Below are 17,937 nucleotides of genomic sequence, written 5' to 3'. Positions count from 1 at the left end.
CTACAGGACATGATCTGTGAGAAAGACATCTACAGGACATGGTCTGTGAGGAAGACATCTACAGGACATGATCTGTGAGGAAGACATCTACAGGACATGATCTGTGAGGAAGACATCTACAGGACATGATCTGTGAGGAAGACATCTACAGGACATGATCTGTGAGGAAGACATCTACAGGACATGGTCTGTGAGAAAGACATCTACAGGACATGATCTGTGAGGAAGACATCTACAGTACATGCAGTTGGTGCTGTAACTGTCACAGTGGGTTAGAGGGGAATGTGAATATTATTTGTTTGTATATAAATAGACAGCAGCACTGAACACACAGTGTTACATAGACAGTCAGGCAACATTATCTACAAGAACACACTGAGAAATAGTGATATTAATAGGTGCTGTTCCATCTGCCCACATGACCTCAACACACAGTTCTGTTTTTATACATCCCCGAAACCACCTCCGCATCATTCTATCCATCTGGATCTCAAACACTTCTCTTTTCCTCGTCCTTTCGATCGCTCTGACACACACACACACACACACACACACGGGTCAGGCCTGAATTAAACATGACACTGACGCTTTGCTGGATGAATTCTAATTAGTGACTGGCGGAGCTATACAAATGACACAGGCTGTATGAGAGCTGTGTGTATGTATGTATGTATGTGTGTATGTATGTATGTGTGTGTATGTATGCATGCATGCATGCATGCATGCATGCATGCATGCATGCATGTATGCGTTTTGTGTGTGTGTGCAATATTTGACTGTGTGCCATCATGTTGTTGGCATTGCCCCAATAGTTCCGTTTCTCACCCTGCCCGCCCGGGCTCACAGAACTCTACAGCCGGATCACACTCACTGGAACTGTCACGCTTGTCACAGGCACCGACAAACCACAAACAGGCCGGAATGAAGCTGAAGACCCAGTATCAAAGGCATATTTACACCTCGGTATGGGTCCAAAGGGAAACACTGGTCTGCTGCTGCAGTAGATGCACATTAAATACACAGACCTACTGGAGAGGCACAGGCAGGCAAGCGTGTGACAAATGGGACACAGTCATGATGAATGTTCCAAGATGCTGAGGACATGGTGGCTGAAACGATTCATCTAAACCGCACTGAGCCTCTGGGGTATGACAAACAAACAGGCAAAAACACAGATACACACAGAGCGTACAGAATCAAGCACACCCAGGCAGGTACAGTTGAAGTCGGAAGTTTACATACACCTTAGCCAAATACATTTCAACTCAGTTTCACAATTCCTGACATTTAATCCTAGTAAAACTTCGCTGTCTTAGGTCAGTTAGGATCACCACTTTATTTTAAGAATGTGAAATGTCAGAATAATAGACTGATTTACTTCAGCTTTTATTTCTTTCATCACATTCCCAGTGGGTCAGAAGTTTACATGCACTTAATTAGTATTTGGTAGCATTGCCTTTAAATTGTTTAACTTGGGTCAAACATTTCAGGTAGCCTTCCACAAGCTTCCCACAATAAGTTGGGTGAATTTTGGCCCATTCCTCCTGACAGAGCTGGTGTAACTGAGTCAGGTTTCTAGGCCTCCTTGCACACACACGCTTTTTCAGTTCTGCCCACAAATTTCTATAGGATTGAGGTCAGGGCTTTGTGATGGCCACTCCAATACCTTGACTTTGTTGTCCTTAAGCCATTTTGTCACAACTTTGGAAGTATGCTTGGGGTCATTGTCCATTTGGAAGACCCATTTGCGACCAAGCTTTAACTTCCTGACTGATGTCTTGAGATGTTGCTTCAATATATCCACATAATTTTCCTGCCTCATGAAGCCATCTATTTTGTGAAGTGCACCAGTCCCTCCTGCAGAGTGGAAGCACCCCCACAACATGATGCTACCACCCCCGTGCTTCACGGGTGGGATGGTGTTCTTCGTCTTGCAAGCATCCCCCTTTTCCCTCCAAAATAACGATGGTTATTATGGCCAAACAGTTCTATTTTTGTTTCATCAGACCAGAGGACATTTCTCCAAAAAGTGTGATCTTTGTCCCCATGTGCAGCTGCAAACCATAGTCTGGCTTTTTTATGGCGGTTTTGGAGCAGTAGCTTCTTCCTTGCTGAGCAGCCTTTCAGGTTATGTCGATATAGGACTCGTTTTACTGTGGATATAGATACTTTTGTACCCGTTTCCTCCAGCATCTTCTCAAGGTTCTTTGCTGTTGTTCTGGGATTGATTTGCACTTTTCCCACCAAAGCACATTCATCTCTAGGAGACAGAATGCGTCTCCTTCCTGAGAGCTATGACGGCTTCGGGGTCCCATGGTGTTTATACTTGCGTACTATTGTTTGTACAGATGAATGTGGTACCGTCAGGCATTTGGAAATTGCTCCCAAGGATGAACCAGACTTGTGAAGGTCTACATTATTTTTCTGAGGTCTTGACTGATTTCTTTTGATTTTCCCATGATGTCAAGCAAAGAGGCACTAAGTTTGAAGGTAAGCCTTGAAATACATCCACAAGTACTCCTCCAATTGACTCAAATGATGTCAATTAGCCTATCAGAAGCTTCTAAAGCCATGACATAATTTTCTGGAATTTTCCAAGCTGTTTAAAGGCACAGTCAACTTAGTGTATGTAAACTTCTGACCCATTGGAATTGTGATACAGTGAATTAAGTGAAATAATCTGTCTGTAAACAATTGTTGGAAAAAATATCTGTGTCATACACAAAGTAGATGTCCTGACCAACTTGCCAAAACTATAGTTAGTTAACAAGAAAGTTGTGGAGTGGTTGAAAAACACATTTGAATGACTCCAACCTAAGTGTATGTACACTTCCGACTTCAACTGTACATGCAGATACACACTAGACAGAAATACAGAGACCGACACACACGGTCAAGGAGGGAGCAAGGAGAGAGGCAAAGACAGAAGCGTGCAGAAGAAAACGAAGAAGTGAGATAAGAGGAGAGAAGGAGGAAGTGTAATGAGGGATGGGGAATGGCTCGGTGGTAAATAATTAAACACAATGGACCTTCACACCTAGAGCACACAATAATTGGATTTCCTGTGTTAGACACAGTGCATTGGCATTATTTAAGTATGGACATTTTTAACTTCCCTTACGCATGGCATGACTTTCTCACAACCAATAAAGAACAGTTTCTCTTAACATTGGACAGAGGAATAAACTATTGTAAACCATGCCTGCTGCTAGGATTGTAATTTTTCAATTTGAGACATTTCAACTAGGGCTGATCCCAATGAGTTGACTAGTTAATTGTTTGGTCGATGGGCTGTTGGTCAACCGAGATCTTTTGATTTGTCGAGCAGTAGGCAGTGTGCGTGTGGATAGAGAAATAAAATAATGGCACACGAGACACCTGTCTGATTTGTACCCATCTCAGTGAACTAATCCATTGCGGAGGCCGCGTGAATGGAACAGTCCAAGAAGAAGGGAATTGTGGCTAAAATGCACATCTCTCTCCAGAATGTGCTCTCTCCCAACAATTGGTCCACATTCACTGTTTCATAACTTCATTGTGTGAATTGTTTGCCTTGATTGTTTTTACATTTTTTTTTATTTAACCAGGCAAGTCAGTTAAGAAAATAATTATTATTTACAATGACGGCCTACTCCGGCCAAACCCAGACAATGCTGGGCCAATTGTGCGCTACCCTATGGGAGTCCCAATCACGGCCGGATGTGATACAGCCTGGATTCGAACCAGGTACTATAGTGACGCATCTTGCACTGAGATGCAGTGCCTTAGAACCCTGCGCCACTTGGGAGCCCAATCAATTCCCCATTACATATATCACCAGTAGTAGCCTATATTTACTTTGAATTCCTAATCTACAATGTTTGTTTGGTTATGGTCATTTCTATTAATGCATTCAATATATTATTATTCCAGTCTTTTACCATTCTCATTGTCGGAGTGGACATGTTGTTTGCACAGCGTACAACCTATGCTACACATGTGAGAAACAAGTTTTGGTTTATTTCATTCAATTTAGTCATTTGTTTGGAGCGTTACTTGTCAATGTTGAGTAAGGACACACCCCTGATTATGCGTAGAAGTAGGCCTATAGGCTACCTGGCCTGCCTGCAAATGTAGGCATATAAATATGTGCACATTTGGGGATCTGATAGTATTTCTGATTGGCTTAATGCACCACCACTAATGACCTGTGGAGCTTCTCAAAGTAATGTTTTTTTCACCTCAAACAGCAGGCAAATTAAGTCTGTTTTTACATCCACTGAGAATGGCAATTGTTCCTCAAAGTATTTGAAAAATCTTTCCAGCTCTCTCCCTTTTCTATAACCACTCAGCGTAAAAGGGAAAAGTGTCATGTTCTGATCCAGTGGAAATGTCATAAAATAGGTCTACTTGATGAGCTCTTATCCCTAGGGAAAAATAGCCTGTGTCTCAAGCTCACTGGTGGAAAGAAGGCCCTAAATATTATTTTTTTCAATGTTGCAAGTTTGCTAGCAAGAGCTTCTGGCTGGACAAAGTTGATACAATGTTTAAAGTTGGTTGCAGACAGGCCATGTGCAGCCAATGTGATTTATAGGATATTTTTTTACCTGCAGGCTGCAATGTTTTTATTTGTTGGCTTTATGTAGGCCATTTTTACATAGTTGGCAAAGAAATGGGGTGGCAGGTAGCCTAGTGGTTAGAGCGTAGGACTAGTAACTCAAAGGTTGCAAGATCGAATCCCCGACCTGACAAGGTAAAAGAAAATCTGTCGTTCAGCCCCTGAACAAGGCTGTTCCTTGGCCGACACTGTAAATAAGAATTTGTTCTTAACTGACTTGCCTAGTTAAATAAAAAAATAAAAAGGTTTGTATCATTTATTTAAATACAATTTTGATTAACCACATGACAATGATTGAGATACGAAGACGTTATTATAAATTAAATGAAACTGTTCCACGTAAATGTGCATATGAAGACCACAACTACCACACAGATTGGTAGAAATGGTAAGATAAATGGGCATTCCACATGAGAAAGGTTGCAGACTCCTCGTGTAGCCTATTACCGGCATCTTCCGGAGAGTAATGGCAGAATCTGCGAAGGCCAGCAGGAACGGGAGGAGGATGGTCAGGTTAAGGTTTTTCTTGTCTTGCTTTTTTTAAACATTTTCGACCAGAGAGTAACGACTTTCGGTCGACCAAGATTTGTTGTTGTTGGGGACAACTTCATAAAACATAATTGAATATGCTACAAAGACCTTTTGGAAATACAGTAGTAAAAATCAGATCTAGGCCTAGTTCTAGGTAGTTAGTCTAGATCAGGCCTGGGCAAAGGCCGGCCCGGGGGCCGCATGTGGCCCGCAACCTGATTCAATATGGCCCGCGGAATCAGATCAAAGAATTTGCGATAGTGAAGTTTTGAAAAACGTATTTGTTATTCAAATTAAAAGCCCAATGAGTACTCACTTTTGTGTAATGATTTAACTCCCACCGGTTGTGGGACATTTTGAAGGCACGTACACTACCGTTCAAAAGTTTGAGTCGCTTATACATTTCCTTGTTTTTGAAAGAAACAGCACATTTTTTTGTCCATTAAAATAACATTTAAATTTATCAGAAATACAGTGTAGACATTGTTAATGTTGTAAATGACTATTGTAGCTGGAAACGGCAGATTTTTAATAGAATATCTACATAGGCGTACAGAGGCCCATTATCAGCAACCATCACTCCTGTGTTCCAATGGCACGTTGTGTTAGCTAATCCAAGTTTATCATTTTAAAAAAGGCTAATTGATCATTAGAAAACCCTTTTGCAATTATGTTAGCACAGCTGAAAACTGCTGTCCTGGTTGAAGAAGCAATAAAACTGGCCTTCTTTAGACTAGTTGAGTATCTGGAGCATCAGCATTTGTGGGTTCGATTACAGGCTCAAAATGGCCAGAAACAAATACTTTTTTCTGAAACTTGTCAGTCTATTCTTGTTCTGAGAACTGAAGGCTATGTGAGAAATTGCCAAGAAACTGAAGATCTCGTACAACGCTATGTACTACTCCCTTCACAAAACAGAGCAAATTGGCTCTAACCAGAATAGAAAGAGTGGGAGGCCCCGGTGCACAACTGAGCAAGAGGACAAGTACATTAGTGTCTAGTTTGAGATACAGATGCCTCACAAATCCTCAACTGGCAGCTTCATTAAATAGTATCCGCAAAACAGCAGTGTCTTATTTTTTTCTACTGTATTATTGACTGTATGTTGTTTACTCCATGTGTAACTGTGTTGTTGTATGTTGTCGAACTGCTTTGCTTTATCTTGGCCAGGTCGCAATTGTAAATGAGAACTTGTTCTCAACTTGCCTACCTGGTTAAATAAAGGTGAAATACATTTTTTTTTTTTTTAAAACAGTGAAGAAGCAACTCCGGGATGCTGGCCTTCTAGGCAGAGTTGCAAAGAAAAAGCCATCTCTCAGACCAGCCAATAAAAATAAAAAATTAAGATGGGCAAAAGAACACAGACACTGGGCAGAGAAACTCTGCCTAGTAGGCCAGCATCCCGGAGTTACCGCAACGTCAACAGTGAAGAGGCATCAGGGAAAGCTGTGTGCAGAGAGAGCATCGCTGTCTTGAAAGACTACAACTTGTCCCGACACTTCCAAATGAAGCATGCAGAGAAATAAGAATGTCTTTTGAACAGAGAACAAGTTTATCGAAAAAGTTGCTTTCTCAGTTGCAAAAGCAGCAAGGACGTTTTACAAAACTGCATTCAGCAAATTACGGAATTGCGAGAGCTAGTTATGTACTGTCCCACAAAATTGCTAAACAGCAAGCCATTCACTGAGGGCAAATTCATTAAAGAATGTTTGACTCTGCAGCAATACTTTGCCCTGACAAGAAAGAGCTGTTTTGACAGGGAAACCTTTTCAAACGAACAGTGACACGGCGTGTTGAGGACATCGCAGAGAATATGGAACAGTTGAAAGACAAGGTAAAGGATTTCACCCATTTCTCCTTGGCCCTGGATGAGAGCAGTGATGCACGTGACACGGCGCAGTTGTTGATATTCTTACGAGGCAGAACCCCAGAACCCCAGACTTTGAAATTGGAGGAGCTTGCTTCAGTGCAGTCAATGAAGAGCACAACCACAGGGAAAGATTCGAGGTTAGTAAGTGTGTGGCAAAGCTGGGACTGAGTTTTGAAAAGTTATCCAGTGTGACCACTGATGGATGCCCAAACGTGACAGGAAAAAAACAAACAAAGGATACAATATCAAGTAGCTGAGCTGAACCCAGATGAGAAAATTATTTCCCTGCATTGCATTATTCATCAGGAGGTGCACTGTAAATGTGTTGAAAATGAGTCATGTTGGGGAAACAGGTCATTAAAGTGGTAAGCTTCAAAACAGAAAAATATTTAAACCACAGGCAGTTTGTCTCACTGTTGGAAGAGTCGGGTCATGCAGATCTCCCCCACCACGCAAACATGCGATGGCTGAGTTTGGGGAAGATGCTTAAAAGGGTATGGGACCTGAAGTCAGAGATTGCAGAGTTTTTGCAAATGAAAGGAAAATGTGGATTTCCCTCAACTGCAAGATAAAGAATGGTTGGCTGATTTTGCCTTCACCGTGGACATCATGGCCATCATGAATGAACTGAATTCCAGACTACAAGGGAAGGGCCTTTTTGCACATCAGATGTACAGCCTTGTCAAAGCTTTCAAGGGAAAATTACTCCTCCTGACCTGCCAAGTAGAAGCCAACAATTTTACCCACCTTCCGACACTACTAGTCTGTTCTCTATCAGATGACCAGCGGGAGAAGTATACATCACTGCTGTGTGCTTTGAACGGTGAGTTCTCTCCTCGTTTTGAGGATTTCAAAGTGTTGGAAAATGACATGCTGTTGGTTTCCTCTCCTTTCACCTTCAATGTGGATAACGCTCTCACTGACCTGCAACTTGAGCTTATCGACCTTCAGTCTGATGCAGTGATTGGAGAAAGATTCAAAACAATGTCACTGACGAGCTTCTAAAGATTAGGAGTCATGCTTAGAATATGTATGTACTGTTTGGGAAAACCCATGTATGTGAACAGACATTTCAGTGATGAAATATAACAAGTCAAGGCACAGATAATCTCTTACTGACTCTCACTTCTCAACAAATCCTGCGCATGGCGACGTCAGAAACTATACCTGACTTCACTGCTCTAGTCAATGCCCATCAGAGACTTAACTACTCACACTGAGTAGTTTAAATGTAAAAGTTGAACTCTGTGTTTTTGTGCATCCCCATTAACAAGAGTTCTGTCCGTGGTGCTGAATGCACAGTGTACTTTTCCCTCCGTGTAGTTCATTGATGTATAATAATGAAAATACCAACCAAAAGGAGAACATGGATGTGGTTTATTTCTGTGCATGTTGAAAAAGTAAAATAAGTAGCATATCTGGACGTGATTTACAGTAGATATATCTGTCGACACAGTCATACACACGACGTATAATCCTGTAATATGATACCTTGCTGATTCATCATATCATCCTACTTCATTCTGGCCTATGTGACAGTGTAACATCATGGGTCCAAACTACAGTAGCCTATACTCCTCATGAGTCCCATATCTGGATAACAGGCCCTAAACTCCTGCAGTAATGAGCACTAAAGTGAGAGCTGACAGACAGCTGCTGCCTGACCAGCCTGGAAGACAAACAGCAGTTGAGCGTACAATCAGACAGCCAATACAGCTGACAGTCACAGGCCCCTCCACTCACTTCCTGATGATGACGACATGTGACATGGCCTTCTGCTGAGAGCCAACATGACAATTCATCGACAAAGACCCATGAAGGTGCTATAGAGGTGTGATTGGGACCGCTATTTTATGTTTTCTACTTGATAAACAAGGAAATCTGTACAAAAGACAAGGATCAAAGCATTTTAAATAAAGGTTATAGGTTTTCAGTGATATGTTAGTGGAAAAGATTCATTCCATATCATAAGAAGGAGGTACATTTGAAAATAGTCCAGCCTCAAGGATTAATCTATGACCAGAACATCTCGTTAGGGGTATGCTCCTGGCTGTACTACTATGGGTATTTAGGTCCATTGGGTATTATCAGCTTGTCACAAGCACTTTTTCATTTGAATCAAGGTTATTTCTAAGTTGAATATGGTAGCCTACTTGTTGTCTGGAATGACTGGCATTACTACAACAGCCCAGTCACCAAACCTTTAAATCAGCTCGAATGAATAGATCAGTTCTATCAATTACACATTACTCAGCTGCGTAGGTCCAGGCCCAGGGCCTTCCACTGACAAAACACATGGAAATGGCAACATGGAAGCACAGGAAGAATACAAATGGCAGGAATGGTCTCTTCTCGTTCTGTCATGAACACATGGGCCATCTCCTGTTTCCTATAATAACTGGTCACCAACCATAAAAACAACCAGCCACTCCTCCCCATCTCTTCCTGCCAGATCCATTTCTATTCAATGACAGAGAATTGCCATAGACCACAAAGAAATACACCAAAAGCTGTTACAAAAGGTATTAAATGCATTCGGAAAGTATTCAGAACCCCTTGAATTGTTCCACTTTGTTACGTTACAGCCTTATTCTAAAATGTATGAAAGTTTTTTTCCTGCCTAATCAATCTACACACAATACCCCATAATGTCCAAGCAAAAACAGTTAAAAAATATATATAATTAAGCAATTAAAAAAATATCACAGTTACATAAGTATTCAGACCCTTCACTCAGTACTTTATTGAAGCACCTTCGGCAGCGATTACAGCCTCGAGTCTTCTTGGGTATGACGATACAAGCTTGGCACACCTGTATTTAGGGAGTTCCTCCCATTCTTCTCTGCAGATCCTCCTTGCTGTGTTCAACTTTCCCTCACTCCTGACTAGTCTCCCAGTCCCTGAATAACATCCACACAACATGAAGCTGCCACCACCATGTTTTCGCTTTGTCATTATGGGGTATTGTGTGTAGATAGTTTTTTCCCCGCCTAATCAATTTCATACATTTTAGAATAAGGCTAACGTAACAAAACGTGGAAAAAGTCAAGGGGTCTGAATACTTACTGAAAGCACTGTATGTTACTACACATTCTGTAAAATCTATTACCTTTGAGAGAATCTAGGCCAATCAAATTATTAAATGAAATCTAGGCATGTACCATACTTGAAGGGCTTCCTAGATTAAGCCTTATGCAAATCAACCCTGGTGCAGTGTGACCTATATAACCAACTATCACTCCTTATAGACATCACAAGCAAAGAGTAAAGGCTTAAAGGACAAGCGTGATTATCCAACACATTATCCAAGATAATGAATACAGGGATACAGTAGGGCTAGGTGGAAAGCATTACATGTAAGGGCCTTATTTGAATCTGTCATAATGATTTGAAAGCAATGCAGAGACTTAACTCCAACACTCTGCAGAATCCCCCCCACCACACACACACACACACACACAAACAAAATACCAGTACAACCTTCAGAACTGAACCAGCAACCGTGGCCAATAAATGAGAGAGTGGAAGTACATTTTTTCAGAAACATAAGAACCTAGTAGGCGGCAATACACTGGTTTCAAGATCCACTCTCTTATATTGATGTGTTTGAAAAACTTTGCATCCGGCAAGTTCAGTTCCTCTTGAAATGGATTTGAATAGGAAAAAGCGCATTCGAAAAACCCATCCCAAATGCTGAAAAGGAAACTCACACAGAACCATAGCCAAGTAATTCCACAGGCCTACCCTTGATGCTTTTGTAATTGCTGCCCTGCCCTAGCTTTAATACCAGAGGAACCTTGGCCGTGGTGAAATGATGACCGGGAGGAGAAGTATGCATGTACATACAACAAAGGCGAGGGAATTTGGTGAGCCCAAACATAGCATGCCTAATGAATTCTATAGAGTTCAGAGTACAAAAACACTGATTGCTTCTGAGGGGCCTCATTACTGCCTGTGTTCTCTGTCTCCTGGCCAGGGACAAACACAGTGACAGTGACTGACACACACACACACACACACACACACACACACACACACACACACAACCTGCTTGAGTGTGATGAGAGCTGTGGTTGAAAGGGGTAAAGACAGGAGACTTGTAATACCTAGAGACCAAAGGATTAGGATATGACAGAGACAGTGCTGCACTGTCAAGTATGTAGCCTAGAGCTCAGAAAAAAAGCCAATAAACAAACAATGATATTCATTTGGGAGAGTTACAATTCTATTCATAAATTGAAATGTATAGGAGTGTCTTGATTAATGAATGGAATTGATCCCAACCCTGGTCACAAAAACACATCTCCATGTTGCAAACCATGTTGAAGGCTGGTGCTAATGAAATCAACAGCTTCTGCCTTCCCTGTTCAATCTTACTACTATATATGCATTACTTCCTGTAGAGGGGCCGGAACATAATTATAAATAATTTGTACTCTGCAAATTGGCGCAAGAAGCCAAATAGATATTGTATTTTGAAACCTTGATTACATTGATACACGGTCACATGTCTATTTATGAGTGGAAATACTTAGATATAGATTTTCTACATTAAAATAATTTTGAGGTGAATTTTAAATTCTTGGTGGGGCCAAATAAAATTGAATTTGGCCCGCGGGCCACCAGTTGACAATCCCTGCTGTAGAGTTAGTAGAATTTCATGTTAAATATCCTACATTTAGCAACAGAGGCCTGAGTAATATACAGTGCATTCGGAAAGTATTCAGACCCCTTCCCTTTTTTGTTACCTTACAGCCCCATCAATCTACACACAATACTCCATAATGACAAAGCGAACAGGTTTTTAGAAATGTTTGCTAATTTTAATTTTTTATAAAACAGAAATACCTTATTTACATAAGTATTCAGACCCTTCTATGAGACTCGAAATTGAGCTCAGGTGCATCCTGTTTCCATTGATCATGCTTGAGATGTTTCTATACCTTGGAGTCCACCGGTGGTAAATTATTTGGAAAGGCACACAGCTGTCCATATAAGGTCCCACAGCTGACAGTGCATGTCAGAGCAAAAACCAGGAGTTCCAAGACAGGATTGTGTCAACGCTCAGATCTGGGGAAGGGTACCAAACATTTCTGCAGCATTAAAGGTCCAAAAGAGCACATTGGCCTCCATCATTCTTAAATGGAAGAAGTTTGGAACCACCAAGACTCTTCCTAGAGCTGGCCGCCTGCCCAAACTGAGCAATCGGGGGAGAAGGGCCTTGGTCAGGGAGGTGACCAAGAACCCGATGGTCACTCTGACAGCTCCAGAGTTCCCCTGTGGAGATGGGAGAACCTTCCAATCAGGCCTTTATGGTAGAGTGGCCAGACGGAAGCCACTCTTCAGTAAAAAGCACATGACAGCCCACTTGGAGTTTGCCAAAAGGCACCTAAAGACTCTCAGACCATGACAAACTAAATTCTCTAGTCTGATGAAACCAAGATTGAACTCTTTTGCCTGAATGCCAAGCATGATGTCTGGAGAAAACCTGGCACCATCCCTACGGTGAAGCATGGTGGTGGCAGCATCATGCTGTGGGGATGTTTTTCAGCAGCAGGGACTAGTAGATTAGTCAGGATTGAGGAAGAGATGAACGGAGCAAAGTACAGAGAGATCATTGATGAAAACCTGCTCCAGAGCGCTGAGGACCTCAGACGGGGTCGAGGGTTCACCTTCAAACAGGAAAACGACCCTAAGCACACAGCCAAGACAATGCAGGAGGGGACAAGTCTCTGAATGTCCTCGAGTGGCCCAGCCAGAGTCCGACTTGAACCCAATCGGACATCTCTGGAGAGACATGAAAAAACCTGTGAAGCGACACTCCCCTTCCAACCTGACAGAGCTTGAGAGGATCTGCAGAGAAGAATGGGAGAAACTCCCCAAATACAGGTCTGCCAAGCTTGTAGTGTCATACCCAAGAAGACTTGAGGCTGTAATCGCTGCCAAAGGTGCTTCAACAAAGCACCGAGTAAAGGGTCTGAATACTTATGTAAATGTGATAGTTTTTTTAATAAATTTGCAAACATTTCTAAAAACCTGTTTTTGCTTTGTCATTATGGGGTAGTGTGTGTAGATTGATGAAGGAAAAAAAATATCAATTTTAGAATAAGGCTGTAACATAACAAAATGTGGAAAAAGGGCAAGGGGTCTAAATACTTTCCGAATGCGCTGTACATTGTTTTCTCCCCTTCCTTCTTTGGGACAAACAGGGTTGTTTGGAAAGAGGCCTTACATTAACCTGTTGGTAATGAAAGGCCTAGACACCACACGAGGACAGATAAAACAGGCCTACTTAGGGTCCTGGGGTGAACCTGAGTAATAGACAGCCCGTTCCGTTCTTAGACAGGTGGGTGTCTGGTACTAACCAACTCAAGTCAGGTTTTCCAAACCAAATCCTGGGGATCAAGTAACAGGTTGATCAGATCAGTATGCTTCAAGCAAAGACACCCAATAAAGCGCTGACAAGGAAATAAATAACATACTTTTGCAGGACAGTGGTCCATAACACTGCAAAATAAAAGTGCCACACAAACACACACTAAACAATATAATCTACAGAGGTGTGGTATAATGAGATGGGCTGAAACACAGACCTAAATTAGAAGCTTAGCCTAGTCCACTCCATAGACATTAAAACCAGCTGATAGTGACAGCTCTAACATCATCCACTTATTTCTATGGAAAACTCCCAATGGCACATGAAGGCGGAAGTATTTGAATTTGAAGTGCGCGTCCTCTGCATCCATTTTGGTGTCACGTGTTATGGTGTTCAGAGTTTGTTATAACCAATTTATTGATGTGATTATGATATAGGTCAGGCCCTATTGGTCACGTACATGTGAAGCATACATGTGTCACGTAAAGAGAGCCAGAGGGAATAGGGAATGTTTTTCCTAAACAAATGATTGATTTCAGTAACATAACTTTTCAGTCAGAAATGGGTGTAATTATGTTGCAGCTTCAGCAACACGGACAGCATGATAAATACTGATGTTCTGTGGTGGTCGCTGCAGCAGGGAGGAGAGAGAGACAATGGATGCTAGTCACACAGTCACTCACTGTCTTTTTTTTAACACAGCGCCGCAAGTCTGAGCCAGGCGGCACAATCAAATCAATTGTGGTCGGACTCCCTCTAGTCATTTGTGTCTTAATTAGTTAATCAAACAGCTCGCTTAAAGCATCAGACAAGCTCAGTGCATATAGTTGATTTGATTAAAACACTGGCTGTGTTTATATATGGAAAAATACATGTTTTAAAATTTCAACCAATCGATTGGTCGAAAGAACAGACGTCTCTTGGTCGACCAAGATTCTATTTTGTCGGGGACAGCCCTACTAAGGATCATGGTGAAAGTGGCCGTAACTAGCAAAGGATCATGGTCTATGTAGTTGTTTTCATCTTGCCTGAGAGTCAACCTTAATGTCAATAGCATGAGGGCGCGAGCACATGGTCCTGTGTGATGACAAATGTAGTAGTCAGAATGCATCACTATTTAATTAAACATCTCAATTTGTAGAGAACTTTAAAATAATTAATTGCGGGGATCCATCTTGATCATAATAAACAAAATTAGAGCGCAAAACGGCTGTCTAAAAAATTATTTGGGGGACGTTCTGGCAATTTACATAGGCTTTCTAGGGCAGACCAGGACTTTTGGCACCACTAGGTTGCTATGCAGTAGCCTACAAGCAGAGCTTGTGACTTCACACTCCAGTCCAGACACTGGGGGCTTCGCCCACTCATATGCATAGTCGCATAAAAATATTTTGTTTAATTATACTAAATGACAAAGCACAAATTGAAAATGAAAACAAGGAGGGCTACATTATCACTGTAAAAAAGGCTTCTTTAGATTAATGTTCAAACAGCATGTGAAGTACCACGAGTTGGGCATTGTGTCTCACCTTCTTGCCAGTGGAGCCTGTCTTGATGAGGCAGGAGCGTCCCAGGGACTGGTAACCACCAATGACCTCGATCTCCTCCACAGCAGGGTAGCGCTTCTTCAGCAGGGAACCCAGCTGGGCGTAGGGGGCCTGGGATGGCGTGGGGGGGGTCTGGGCCCCTCCGGAGGGCTCCTGGGGCTCTGGAGAGCCAGGCTGAGGCTCTGACTTACGTTTAGGCACCACAGTGAAGGTATTCCCCTTCCGCCCATGCACCACTGGAGTGGGACTGGGGGCGACGGGCTTCGAGGGGTCCACATCTATGTCATCTATGTTGGTGACAGGTAGCTGGTCAGCATGGGCATCCTCTGGAGGTGGCGACTGGACAGAGGGAACTGGGGAGAGTGCTGGGGATGGAGAGAAGGGGGGAAAGGTGGCAGTGGGGGGAGGTGGGTCTGGTTTGGTTGGCCTGGCTGCCCTCACCTCCTCTTTCCTCTTTGAGGCTGCTGGGGTGGGTGGACGGGTGATGGGAATTGGCACTCCTGGAGTGGGCATCTCTTCCACTCTCTGGGAGGGAGGAAACTTGATGGGGCTGGAGGGGGCCGTGCTGCCCGGGGAAGAGGCTGCTCTGTGGCGTTTAGGGAAGACGGTGAAGGAGTTGCGGGACTGGAGGCGCAGGTTGGCAAGGGCACGAGCCTGGATGTCCCCGGAAGGCAGCTGGGAGAGGTCAGGGCGTGGCGAGGGGCGGATCTCAAACCCTGGAGAGGGGGGAGACATCAGGGGTGTGGTCGGGCTGGCAGGGGACTCGGCACGAGCACAGCAGGTATCCAGAGAGCATGGCACCTTGGATTTGGGGGGCACCTCTGTGCTCTCCCAATCTCTCTCTCGGAAAGGCTTGGTCTGGGGCCCCTCTGCCTCCTCTCTGGGGTTGACCACCACACTGTGGCCCCCAATCACCTCAAAACGCTGGCGGTAGGAAGACACTGATTGAGGGGGTCCGGCAGAGTGCAGGGTGCTGTCAGGCTCATAAAGAGAGGGCTGTAGATTTGGTTTGGAAGACTGGGAGCTGGGGAAGACTGAGGAAGATGACTGTGTGTTGCCTAGGGTGTGGACTGGTGAGCTAGGCTGGGCGTGTGATTTGTATTTTGGCACCAGATCTGGCTGTGGCTTGGGTCGTTGTCTTGGCCTGCTTGAACTGGTGTCCAAGTCCAGTAGGTTCTCTGTGCTGCGAGACTTGGGTTGCAGTTTTCCGTAGTTGCTGTCAAATTTCTGCAGCATGCGGCTCACCCTGCCCTGACCCTCTCCTGTCTCGAATGCGCCCTCGTGACAAGGATGACCTAGCGTGCTCAAGTTCTCCTCGCTCCTGCTTAGTGTGGTGTCATAAATGACCACCTCTTTTGCCCGTATCTCGGTCACCCCACCAGCTCTCCGGTCCAAGAGGTCATTGAGGGAGCTGTAACTGCTCAGCCCATTCTGCTGCAGATAAGACCCGCTTTTTATTCCACTGGCCCCCGGAAAGTAATCCGGATCGGATTCTATGATAATGATATTCTCAGCGCGTATAGTCCGAATTCCAGGTACACTGCCATACAATTCCAGTATGTGCTGAACGGGACGAATGGCACACTCCCTGTCCTGCCGTTTCTTTCGCTCTTTCTCCAGTTTGATGAAGGGGTTCTCCTGCAATGGGCCTAGACTGTCCTGCAGAACCAGGCTTTCCTGTCCCTCGCCATCGCTTACCGTTTTCTCCGAGTCATATGGGTCGGTGGCAGTCAAGGGGTCTTTGTTTGTTTTCACCGGCGAGAGCTCTGGGAAGGTGGGGGAACTGCCACGCTTGCCTGCAAAGTGCTGGCTCGCTGGAGTGATGGTGTAGTTCCGAACTGAATCAGCGTTGGTTTCGTTGTCTTTTTTGGAGGCGCTGCCGTTTCCCGTTACTTCGCCATTAACCCGCGATGAGCTCGCGCTAGGGCAAGGCTCAGCTGCTCCAGACCCGCCACCCTTTGCTTTCCTCCGCTCCAGAATCTCTCGTTTCCAGGCCGGCATCGTCTGGCTCTCCTGCCCAGCCTCCTGGCGGAGAACACGGACTTCTCCTCCACCAGACATTGAGGGGAGAAATGTAAAGTATCCGGGATTTGGGAGATGGTGTTCTCCGACTGGGAAAGAAAGCTGTATGTCGCTGTACCTGCAGCGCGGATAATCGCATACACATTTACATCCCCACGGTCTCTTTCAGTCTTTCTACGTTCTTCCTCCTCTGTCTGCGACTCCTTCCCCGCCCTCCGCACCTGTAAATCTATAACGTCATTATTCAGTCTTAAGAACAGCGCCCCAAGAAGCAACCTCATTCGGTGATATCGATTTGGAATACACCCCATTTTCACAGAGTACCACCCACCAAAGGAAATCCCTCCTCTTTCTATTGTTGAGTAAGTAAAGAGGAACTGTCAGTCAAGGAAATTCAGTTCAGCCCCCCTTTTACGGTTTAACCCTTTCAGTGAATAAATTGAAATATTTTATCATAAAAGCACGTATCGACTCCTCAATTGCTCTTTAAAAAAATAAATAACATAATGCATTTAATTTCAAGTGAATTATTGACCTAAACATGAAAGGTACCATTAAATGGTTTTAATAGATTCAAGTATTTAAAGATGTGTGTGGAGCAGAGCAAATTGTCGACCATCAGTGTCCAAGACCAATAAAATAAAATTCCCTCCTGTTGCCTTGCCAGCACTCGAAATAAAATGGTGTTGGATATAAGATAATTCATTTGGTCAAGCTATGCCTACTACTATTCTACTAGTTGTTTAGGGGAAACTTTAGATGAAAACCTGTGGGACTATTGGTTAGTGGATCATATTCGATTATCTCACCTTAATCCATGTAATAATACGAAAACAAGAGATTAGTGCTTGATGGGCATAAAATGGTCAAACAGGTCAAAATGTATTTTATTTTCCAAAATGAAGCTTATGCAGCCTTAGCCATGATATTAGCGATTATGACTTTTACTTCCATGAACTCACTCCTATGTGAACTTTCCTTTTATTACTTGAAC

General features: G+C 43.5%; 1 protein-coding gene across 1 annotated transcript in view; it reads right to left on the bottom strand.

The window, feature by feature from the left end:
• The window catches only part of LOC115159590 (taperin), a 28,567-nt gene extending 11,267 nt beyond the window's left edge, over positions 1-17,300 (bottom strand). The window contains exon 1 of the mRNA XM_029709462.1: positions 14,904-17,300. Coding sequence (XP_029565322.1) covers positions 14,904-16,982 — 2,079 coding nt within the window. The 5' untranslated portion in view covers positions 16,983-17,300. The remainder of the gene's footprint in view (positions 1-14,903) is intronic.
• Positions 17,301-17,937: the final 637 nt, after the last annotated feature.

Source organism: Salmo trutta, chromosome 23 (genome assembly GCF_901001165.1).
Source record: "Salmo trutta chromosome 23, fSalTru1.1, whole genome shotgun sequence".
Classification (NCBI taxonomy): Eukaryota; Metazoa; Chordata; class Actinopteri; order Salmoniformes; family Salmonidae; genus Salmo; species Salmo trutta.
This window is presented reverse-complemented; position numbering and strand designations above follow the sequence as displayed.